We start from the raw sequence: 11,754 nt of genomic DNA on the forward strand, positions 1-11,754 counted from the left end.
ACTAAGCAATATTATAATATAGTATCGAATAAAATACTATGAAGATTTTAATAATATGTAATTCATTTTTTAAATGGTGAAGAAATAATCTGACTATGACAGTTTGGGAGCACTTATGAGTTATGAGTCATAATGACTTATGACTTAAGGCCCTCTTTCTGTTTCTTTTTGTTGAAAAGGTTGCGTGAACCAATAAAAGTAACGACGTGTTAAATAAAATAAATAAATAAACAAACATCATGGCAACTGTTTGTGGTAGATTAATTTTACTACAAGTTCTTTTGGGTTACATTAAAAAAGCTACCCGACCCCTGCAATAGAGCGATAAAATTTTTAATAAATACTAAGATTTTAGTGTTTTTATTTATTGTTTCCATTTTTGACATCCAATATTTCATCATTTTGATTTACTAATGAAAAAAGAGGGACTTAATTCCGTATTACTATATGTTTAAAATTTACAAACACAGCTGTAACTTTATTTCATTCGTCTTTTTTTCATTTATGAAGGACTACATAGGAGTTAATAAAGTTGTTCTTTGTTTTGATTAATAGAAATGTGAGCTTTAATGTTTCATCAACTAATAAAACTTCCGTTTATAAAAAAATATGTTTATCTATTATGCTCTTCATTCATGTAACCTAGATCAAAAAACATATAAGATAAAGACTTTTAGTCCTTTTAGACAGAAGTGGACCAAATAAATAAGAACCGACACAACACTAATTGCAAGTACATTTTGGTACCGATGCGTCGATATAGGGATCATAATTATACTTAACGTAATTAACTGGATATTTTTTTTAAGGCTCTAAAGGTCAAACAGATGTTTTGTGAAGATTTTTATCGTCATTTATTGCTCTACAGCTTAAATAACAATAAAAATGAAGGTTTCAGAACGCAGCTAAAAAAGCTGTTACATTATTTTATAAATAATAATTAATTAATTAAAACATAAAAAAGTTATTTTGTCTAAATGAGATGAATAAAAAAATACAACGCAAAGTATAAAAAAAACAAAATATAATGGCAACCTCTTTATGACGTGTTTTATGTAGCCAATCAGGTTAAGCCATTTGTTGTTTATTTTGCTACACGATGTTTCGTGAATTAAACAAATTAATAAAAATACTTTCAACGAAAGGACTTAATAAAGAAATCACTGATAATTTTAGTTTATTAAATAACAATCAAGGAAATATATATACGTCATAGGATTAAAGGATGGCTTCAGAGACGAGAACTAATGTTGAGATGCTGGATGACGAATTTGAGATTCCTGAGGGTAGCCTCCGAAACGTATTGGATCAAACAAGTCTTCGTTGGGTCTTTGTCGGAGGGAAAGGAGGTGTGGGCAAAACGACTTGCTCCTGCTCCCTCGCTGTTCAACTCTCCAAAGTCCGTGAAACCGTTCTCATCATTTCCACTGATCCTGCTCACAACATATCCGATGCTTTTGATCAAAAGTTCAGCAAAGTTCCATCTCTGGTTTTGGGTTATACCAATCTCTTTGCTATGGAGATCGATCCCAATGTGGGCGTCAACGAATTGCCTGATGAGTATTTCGATGGAGTCCAAGATGCTAATAATGAGACGTGGAAAATGTCAAAAGGGATCATGCAAGAGGTTCTTGGAGCTTTTCCTGGCGTGGATGAGGCTATGAGCTATGCTGAAGTCATGAAACTCGTCAAAAGGATGGACTTTTCTGTCGTTGTCTTTGATACTGCTCCTACTGGCCATACTCTTCGCTTGCTTTCCTTCCCTGCAGTTGTTGAAAAGGGTGAGTTTGACAACAACTAATATCGAAATTAAATCAATATATCCTCACTTGAAGTAAGATGTTCCTGGTCAAGTTCTTTTTTCTCAAAAGATCAGTCATTCATGTTTCAAACGGGTCCACTTTTCTCTCTAAAAAAAAAAAAGTAAAACCAAAGAGTTGTTAATCCTGAAGGAAATACTTTGAAAAAAAAACTAAGTTTTGACTCTAAACTTTCATTTAGAATATAATGAAGGGATTATTACGACTGAATATCTATTGATTGTAAATTTACAATTAGTTTTTCATTATTACGCCATTTTTTTGTTGTTGTTGTTGAAATTAGAAGACTCTTAGATTATTATGTGTATATATTACATCTATGTACCTCAACTAATCTTTCCCTCTTAAAAAGTCGCTATCATATCACTTTGGTTATAAATAGATTTTCATCCCGCAGAATTCCATTGTTCCATTATCCCTTTCAGAAGGAGCCAAATTCATTAGTCTTCCAGTGGGAAAAGGATTAAGATTAACAATGTTGTGTGTTTTTCTTATGATTGGATCGTATTAATTAAATCTGTATTTGATAAATCCTATCTTGCAAATTTGTAATTGATGTTTAAAATATGTCAGCTATTAAGAATATAAATTTTTCTATTAAAATTTATTCAAAATTTTATGAAGATGCATATACACTATTCGGGATCAGTGGAAGGTTCTGTTTACTCAAATTTTAATTGATATATATAAGTATAATTTTCATTATAGTTTTTAAGATTTTTTCACCCCCCCTACTTACTCTGAGTAAAAATTAATAATTTTCCTGAAATAACTTCCGTATTCATATTATATAGCATATATATTTTCTCATTATTTATTTATCCATGGTGTCTATTTTCAAAAACAGAATCAGTACACTTCTAGCAAGAATTTGAAAGACTGGATTATTAATTTGATGGCTCAATATAAATTATGTGTGATTCATGCTCGAGATTTACATCCAAAGATAGGACTGTTGTGAAGTCAATAAATGGTCATTTTGAATGACATTTAGTTTGGATGTTTTATGCTAATCAATGAGTCAATTAGATCTTAAAATCTAAACAAACTTTTAGCAGAAATTCTCGCGGACTTTGTAGAAATAGTTTAATTTTATCCGACCATTTCAAGCTATTTCTTATTATGAATTATGATTCACCTTCATCTATATATATAATACTTTTTGAATATTGCTTACATAACCATATATTTTATTCCCGCAGGCTTGGGGAAACTACTTAAACTCAAAACACAGCTATCTCCTTTTATATCTCAAATGGGACGCATGTTTGGAGGAAGTGAATTCAATCCAGAATTGCTCTCTACAAAACTTGAAGAAATGCTTCCAGTTATTCAACAGGTTCACGAGCAGTTTAAGGATCCCAATTCCACGACCTTCGTTTGTGTTTGCATTGCAGAGTTTCTTTCCCTCTATGAAACTGAGAGACTTGTACAAGAGCTTGCCAAGTGTGAAATTGATACGCATAATATAATTGTAAACCAGCTATTGTTTAAAAAGCCAGGAGAAAAGCCTTGTCCATTGTGCGAGTCAAGATGTAAAATTCAATCTAAATATTTAGATCAAATTAATGCACTCTATGAAGACTTCCATGTTACTAAATTGCCACTTTTAGATAAAGAAGTACGGGGAGCAACAAACGTATCGAACTTTTCTCAACATCTCATTACCCCGTATAAACTCTAGTTATTTTATATTTATGTCTTTTTTTATTGATTTTCTGTATTATTAGAACTTTTTTTTGTAGAAGTCTCTTTTTCCGTGATTATTTTAATTGAAAAAAAACAACATCATTCTTCTATATCATTCAGTTTATTTATTGCTATAATTTAAAAGAAAATAATATTTTTCTAACGAATAAGCAAGTTTTCAAGATATAATAGAAATCTTCACAGTGTTTTACAATTTTATCAACTATATCATCATGTCTATTTTTTTCAAACCAAAGAAAACAAAATCTCTATTATTATAATAATCATTCATTAACATAAATTTCCAAGATACTTACGTACATTATATAAATAGATACTTATGGAACTATTAGAATGAGTATATGGCTTTTCTAAATTCAAATAGCATAATAAGAATGATATTAGTGGTTTAATAAATCGTTGATGAAATAAATCGTAACGTTTTCATAATTTAAGTTGCTTTTTTAATCACTTTTCAATAGTTGACCCTGTCAGAGTTATCCTTGATTACTTAGTTAAATAAGTTTAAATATTAATTTTGCAATATTGTTCCGTAGACTCCAAGAGAGATTTACGGAGTATACATATATAAACCCTTGGGTAGTCGATCTGAATTTGTAATATCTTGATTCCACATTTTATAATCTGACTTCACTTTCTAACCAAAAACAAGAACAAAAATAAGCTGGATTAAATAAGATAGCAGATCTTAAAATTTCCCTATACCTTAATGCAACACCTCAAAACCAAGGCTCTGTGAGAGATTACATAAATTAAACATTTGCTTGTCCTCAATATATTAACTAATGGTATCGGGTTCCGCAGTGATGAAAAGACTGAATCGTTGCATTAATTTATATTAATTATCTATAAACTACACACATTGGAGTTTACAATGAATTTTTAACTACGATCAATAATTTATCTTTTCAAAAATATAATCACTTATGATTGTAAGGATGTTTAAGTACGAATGCATTATTATATACTACATACCTAATTAATTATTAAACCTCTGTATACTTCAAATTAATTATACAACCCAATTGTAAATGAAATATTTTGAGTCTTCGTACCAACTAATTATATTAAGATATGATTATAGTGATACTAAATTTTCAAACGTTAAAGCTCTTTCTTCCTTTTTTAGTGATAAATACTGTTTATCAAATGTTTTTAAGTAGTATACAAACTTAACTATATCCCGTATACATAAGTTTGTTGAAGAAAAAAAATAACGTTGAAACGCATTCGAATTATGTATATTCATTTAGGAACAACAATATAGCAAATAACAAAAACTTATCAGGAGCAGCAACAAATTAAAAGCTTAATGAGTCAAGTGAACGAACATTATCTCAATTCAAATGACTAAATACGCAAATAAGTAATTATTAAATATATTGTTGCCATTCATTTCAGTACAATACAAAAATTACTCTTATAAGGGGCCACAAATAGCTCTTAAGCCGCAAATATCCAACATCTGATCCATTATCATTTCGTTATTACATCAATAAGTAGTCATTTATGATATTAGAATTACACGAAGACAATCACTCCTTTTATTTTAGATTTGAATCATCAATTAGGTATTATTTAATAAGTCAATTGATTCCCCAATCCCAAATATTACTTCCATTACTCTTATATTAAATGGTATTATCTATATCACTTACAATTAATTAATGATCAAAACTAATCCTCGGATTATTTCTTGTTTTTGTTTCAACTAACAGCAGAGAAGCGATCCTTAAAAGGATTTATAGATAATATAACAAAACAAAACAAAAAGATTTTTGCTACTTGATACTACTAAGAAGTAATTAAATAGTAAACGTAAATTATTTAATGCATGTCTTTCAATAGAATGTATCAAGGCTACAATTTCATCCATTAAAATAATAGCAGTAATTTAAGAAACACACCAGAACATAATAGGCAAGAGAGTTCAGTAGATCATTTTGATCATTATAAAAAACTTCCTTAGCTTGCCGTGTTTCAATGTAGGTACGTTAAACAGGAAAACAGAAACCAAAAAATATTTTGTTACAATACAAGGCAAGAATGAATTTTACTTCTTATCTTAGCCATAGACTTCCGCTCTTATTATAACTTAAGGGAACGATTATATTATTTTATCAATGTGACTGAGTTTGTAAGATAAATAAATAAATATCACGTCACTAAGAGAAAGAATGCAAAATCAACTACCTACCTATGTAACTAATAGCTAGATATATAAAAAAATACTGATGTAATAACCAACAGACTGTTGAATAATGCCAAGGAATATTATAAATAAATCCATGGATTATTATTATGCGTATGAGTTAACAAAGTACATTCCTTATCACTTATTTTTGTGTATTATTTTACACACAAATGCATCAAATGAACTGACTCGACAAATAAAGAAAGACAGGAAAAATGATAGAATATCATCGCCTTCATTCACTGACTCATTGTTCCGTTTTTCCAATTAGTTATTTGCAAAAGCTGATTCATTTTAAATACATACATACAGGCACACACATACATAGGGTTAGATATTCGAACAACAAAGGGAAAATAAGTGGAGAATTAATTACATATTATTATTTAGTATAGAGTATCTATTTATCAAATAACTAATGATATAAATCCCAGTTACTAAAAAGATCATCTCTTTAATTAGTATTATGTATATGTAATAATATAAATTCAGAGTACCCACTTCTAAAAAGATTGATTTAGTAGTAAAAACACAATAATTATCGGAGGGTTAATTACAATTGAGAGATTTATAATTCATTCAACAATGTTTTATGATAATTTTTTTAATCTGGTCTGTACAATAATAAAGATTTTTTTAATACAAAAAAAGTAGATATGACATATTATGTATCTTAGCACAATAATAATTATATGTACTTTCCAAACATCAAATTCAACTGGAAACGACATCGTGATAGTCTTCTTTTAAAAAAAAGTCAATATATAATACACACCTATCACTCACACTATATATACATATATATATTAAAGACCTGACTGAAATTTTTTAATGCGTATAGTAGTAGTTTTTATTTAGTGTATTTACAGAATCATTCATGAAAAAATGTTATCAAATTGACGGGTTGGGGGAGAGAGAGAAGAAAAGAGTGTGATAATGTTTGTTTGTTTTTTAGTTATGAACTAATACAAAAAAATTATTTATATAATATAAAAATACCATTTCCAAGCATTAGTATAAACGAAGTGTGAAGTAGTAACTGAATATTAGAGAATCATGGAATAATGATAATTTAAAAAAAATAGTAATAATAAAGAGATCATGAAAAAAGGTTTAAAAATATAATGTAACTTAAACCGGGACTTTAGCCATATATGTAATATAAAAACGCAAGAAGATATTTTTTTATCGCAAAAATGAATAAGAATAGTATATAATATATGTATATAAAAGAATAAGGAGGAATGATACTTTATACCTAGTTAGTACGTCCGACTCCACAATACTTGAACTTTTAAGGTATGTTGAAAGATATCCAGTTAACGACATAAGAAATATTGACTAGAAATTAAAATCCAATCATCTTTTTTCCATCATTATAAGAAATGAAATCAATTTCTTTTTAAAAAAAAAATCATGAACAATATCAGATCACTAATAAACGAATAGTAGAGATTTGGATAACTTAAGATAACACCAAATATGTTACCCTGTATTCATAACAAGTGAAAACAAAATAAAATAGAATACTAGTCAATAACCTAATTCTTAGCTATTCGGTAATCGCATATATTAACAGCACAAATATTGCACTTGGAACCTTTATCTTGCATTTCGTTTAGTATTGGACGATATTTTTTAATAAAAAAAAAAAATAGATGATCGTATTTTAAATTAAATCAAACCCCAAAGTAAAATGCACTTATAAACCGATCTTCATGCACAAATAATACGTTCTTATTGGAATGACAGTTTTTCATGTGAATTTACACAAAAAGAAATAATGATGAGCAGATCACACAATCTCTTCCAGTGAGAGTGACGCAAAAAAAAATCCTGCAAAATGTGAGTAAGGTAGTGGGCAGAACTTTACCGTTTCATTTCAGAACGAATCACTAAAAAAAATATGTATAATGAGATACATGATACCGTTTTCAAATATAGAGTTACCTTCAATGATTTCTTGCTTCATTATATTCATTTCTTTTTTCATTTCACGTAAAATTTCTTGCTTTAATGCATCCAACTCTGAATTGCTTATATTTTCCCCGGAAGAACCTCCTGCTAATTGTGAAACACCATTTACTTTAGGATTAGAGTCATCCTCATTCGATGAACCAAATCGCCTTCTTCCAGGCTTGGGAGACTCTGAACCGTTAGAAGACTTACCAGTTGGAGAAGAGCCCTTCTCCATGGATCTACGAGAATCATTACCTGAATCATTGTCCTGAAATATAATGGAATTTATATTGAGTGATCAATAGTTGAAATACAAAAAAAACATTAAATAATTATTAATACTCACATCTTCAGCTTTATCAACTTTGGCCCTTCTTCTGGCAAGAGTTTTTTGCATTTCATCCATCATAGAAGCCATGCCGCCGCCACCACTATTACTACTACTACCCGCAGCCCTACCTATAGTGCCGTAGCCTGAAGAGTTCCCTGAACTACTAGTTGTGCTTCCAGGGGAATTTTCAATTAGTTTGTTGGAAGATGTTTTCCTTAACTTAGCTGCTTGTAGGGCAGCAGCAAGGCCTCCAATCGGTTCTGGTGGTCCTAAATGACCAACAGGTGGTAGTGGAGGAGGAGGAGGTGCTCCACTACTTACCATAGGAGGTGGTGGCGGTGGGACAGGTGGAGCAGGAGGAGCCGGAGGTGGAGCTGGTGGAGCAGGAGGAGTATTATAAATCTGTTGTGGTAACGGGGGTGCTTGCGGAGCTTGTATTAATTGTTGTTGTTGTAATTGTGGTGGTGGTGGTGGTGTTTGTTGTATTAACTGTTGTTGTAGTATTTGCTGTGGTTGTGGTTGCTGTTGAGGTGGAAGCTGATGCTGCTGACCTCCAAAATTTGAAGGCATAGGTGGTGGTGGAGGAGCGGACGATGTTCTATTATGACCAGGAGAAGGTTGACTGGGAGATCCAATAGTACTTGGCGGTTGCGCCATATTAGGACTGGAATGGACCGTATGTATTTGCTGCTGTTGCTGTTGTTGTTGTAGGCTCATCCGTCGTTCATTTTCAATTTGCGTTTGCTGTTGAAGACTCAGACGTCTTTCTTGTTCAATCAAATTTGAATGCGTTTCATAGCCTCCATCACTGCCACCGTAATGAGACGATGAGCTCGGTGGGTGAGATCCATATTCTTCATATATATCGTAAACATCATTTTGATTGGGTTGTTGATAAACATTTTGTTGTTGTTGTTGTTGTACAACACGATTATTCGGTGGTTGTGGAGGAGCCATAGGTACGGGTCTCAAGGCCAATTGCACTCCAGAGTTAAGAACCTACGAATTTAATAAATTAATTCTAAATAGTTCATACATATATATATAAAACAGTGTATGTGTCATATTGAGGGTCATACGAGCAATTAAAAGTGAATTGTACCATAACAAATCCACAATTACATCTTATTTTGAGAATAAGAACATGAATCACGATTTGGAAAAGGCCTTGCGCATTATAAAAAAGGAAAGCATCTATCGATTAGCTGTTGAAAAATAAGGAAAACCCTAAAAAATATGTTATGATAAATAATATCAAAAGGATGCTCATGTTCTCTATTCGTCGTTAAAAAGAAGTAACTACTACTTTAATTAAACATTCATTATAACTAACGAGGTTGAAAAGTACCTATACATACATCTCTATAATAAGTAGCAAATAATACAATACCTCTAATGATCTTAACATAGCAGATGCAAATATTTCTGCGTCATCTTTACTCGAGAAATTTAATCCATAGACTTGTTTATTATCTCTCCACTGATGGAAAGTAGGAGTGGCTTGATTATACTTCAGAGCCTTCAATATAGCACAATTAATCACAACCTAGAAAATATTGAAAATTCTGTAGTTATGCAATTCCGTACAACAATTAGGAAGCAAGTAACAGGACGAGAGTTCAGGGATGAGTCACAGGTATTAGCACGGAAATAACTAAGGATGATCCATTCATTAATCAAGTCAAATCCTGGATTTGACATCCGATGCATTCCTATATTCTGAGAAGCACTATTCCAATTCGTTTTCTCATTTCTCCGCTGACTCATCCCCTCAACTCTCCCTCACTCCTCCTTCACCACGAACCTCATGATCGTGAAGTTTCCTTCCAACGACTCTAAAGGTATTATTAATGGAATGATGGTAAATATGAACTTTGGAAAGACCATGCGATCCGCCGGAAGGAACCCACTTCTTGTTGAGATCATCGTAGACCATGACGGAAGCCCGAGCCGAAGCTATACTCTGCTCCGGACGTTTGTCACTAAAAGTTAGAAAATAGTTCACATTGGTGAAGAGTATAAAAACAAAAACAAATCCGGCACTTACCTCATGATGTTAGACTAAGGATGAAACACTAATCTGTCAAAAAGAGGATCATCAATCTGAAGGAGGCGAGAAGAGAACAGGAGGCAATTCGATGTTAGATATATTAATAAAAAAACCGACTATTTCCTCGCGGAAAACAAAGATCTTTTTCTCTTTCTTTCTTTTCTTCTTTTTCTTGTTTCTTCTTCTTTTTCTTTCTTCTCACTTGACTCATATAGAGGGAGGAAGATCAACCGGCTTTTCTGGCGGATCACAAACTCTCCCCTCGACATCAGCAGAGCAGTCAAAGTGGGAGAGCTTCTTTACTAATCCTCACACTCACACACACGCCTCAAATCCTCTCATCCCTCCCTCCCTCTCTCTCCCTCAGTCATATTTAAAACACTCTTCTTTTTACAAACTTACTCTGTAACTGACTGTTCAGTGCTCACTCTCCCCCTTCATTTCAAACAAGGCTCTTCTTCTTCCTTCATAAGACGACGCCCATTATTTTCAACCTCACCCACAAGATGGCATTATTTGAAATAATTTCTTAAGATTGACCATCTTGTAGTAGGTGACATGGGATGAAATTATTAAACAACCCTCATAAATAATATAGGACTATTGAATATACTCAATGTTTAATGTTTGTCAATGAAAATTGTCCCTTTAAGTGGTTCTTGTTTTGTGTGGATAATAGGCCTAATTTTGTCGTGACATGTCACATCTACTTAATCTGGAGCTCGTGGAGCTAAAAATATCACATCCTAGTGTCATTTTATGAGCTTTCTTTGTTTAAGTGAATATTTTTGACTTCAAATAAAGCAGCATTTCTGGATTAAGGAATATAATATATTCTGAGCAATGACTTAACATGACATTGTCAACCAAAAGGATGAACGAAATTATGAAATTATAGTCTTTTACTTAAAAATAGACTGAAAATTGACCTCACTCTGTAATCATGTAACAAAGGGAAAGTGCATTTTCATGTTTTATTCAACAATGATGGCTATTCCGTCGTAGCTCATATTGAGTACCATATATAGACTATTAATTATCAATTATTTATCGTTAAAAGGCAACAACGCATTTCTCATTTTATGGTTCTTCGAAGTTGGAACGAAAACTGTGAATACATGTATTATGATTGTCAGAAGTGGGAAAAAGTTCTAATACATCTACAGAATTATATTTTTCTAAATTTTAGATTGAAATGGCCTATAGAAAAAAAAACTTGTAATTTTAGTAACGGCAACAATTTCTCGATTTTTTTTTTTTTTTTTGGGGGCTCAAGTCCCTTCAGCCCACCGCCTGCGACGCCCATCTAATACTGCAAGTCCAAGTTGAGTCTCAAATTTCTGCTAGCAAGTATTACTTATCGAGTAATCAGGTTTCTTTTGAGCACATTTCAAGTTGATAATGAGGATATAGGGGGGTCATAGTGTTTAGGCTTTTCTTGAGTAAAGTATAAACTAGGTTTCAAGTCAAAGTTTTAACCGTCGAATCTTTGATTGCGATTGTGGAGTATTCGGGTTTGAGATCATTTATTATCAACCCATTAGTCGAAGACTATAGTTTACTCTTGTTTAAGATCGGAAAAATAATATATTGCTTCTATCATTAAAAGTGGAAAAACTGATCTAATTATACAATGGATTAATCGTACTCAATAAACGTTTTTTATTTCAATAATTTTCATATATTATGC

The 11,754-nt window shown here is 31.7% G+C and overlaps 2 protein-coding genes and 1 long non-coding RNA gene across 8 annotated transcripts; 1 reads left to right on the forward strand and 2 right to left on the reverse strand.

The window, feature by feature from the left end:
* The first annotated feature begins 1,099 nt into the window (after positions 1–1,099).
* Positions 1,100–3,959, forward strand: LOC121119100 (ATPase ASNA1 homolog). Its single transcript, XM_040713718.2, has 2 exons — positions 1,100–1,781; positions 3,023–3,959. The coding sequence occupies exons 1-2, from the start codon at positions 1,226–1,228 to the stop codon at positions 3,502–3,504; spliced, it is 1,038 nt and encodes a 345-aa protein (XP_040569652.1). The 5' UTR covers positions 1,100–1,225; the 3' UTR covers positions 3,505–3,959.
* On the reverse strand, positions 1,149–2,546 carry LOC121119101 (uncharacterized). Its single transcript, XR_005864677.2, has 2 exons — positions 2,146–2,546; positions 1,149–1,909 (listed from the first exon to the last, which is right to left on the reverse strand). It is a non-coding gene; the product is annotated as an uncharacterized lncRNA (long non-coding RNA).
* A 2,314-nt stretch (positions 3,960–6,273) lies between the features above and the next one.
* Positions 6,274–11,358, reverse strand: ena (ENAH actin regulator enabled). 6 transcript variants are annotated; one of them, XR_011780213.1, is made up of 8 exons: positions 10,062–10,470; positions 9,819–9,996; positions 9,405–9,560; positions 8,030–9,013; positions 7,675–7,951; positions 7,427–7,619; positions 6,983–7,065; positions 6,274–6,464 (listed from the first exon to the last, which is right to left on the reverse strand). XR_011780213.1 is itself a non-coding variant. In XM_040713717.2 (6 exons), exons 1-6 carry the CDS (start codon positions 10,064–10,066, stop codon positions 7,594–7,596), a joined length of 1,626 nt encoding a protein of 541 aa, XP_040569651.1. In that variant the 5' UTR covers positions 10,067–11,358; the 3' UTR covers positions 7,136–7,593. The 6 variants fall into 6 exon arrangements, 1 of the variants encoding a protein (XP_040569651.1); XR_005864676.2 differs by having other exon boundaries at positions 6,274–6,467; XR_005864675.2 differs by having other exon boundaries at positions 6,274–6,499.
* Positions 11,359–11,754: the final 396 nt, after the last annotated feature.

The sequence above is a fragment of the Lepeophtheirus salmonis genome, chromosome 5 (genome assembly GCF_016086655.4).
Source record: "Lepeophtheirus salmonis chromosome 5, UVic_Lsal_1.4, whole genome shotgun sequence".
NCBI lineage: Eukaryota > Metazoa > Arthropoda > Copepoda > Siphonostomatoida > Caligidae > Lepeophtheirus > Lepeophtheirus salmonis.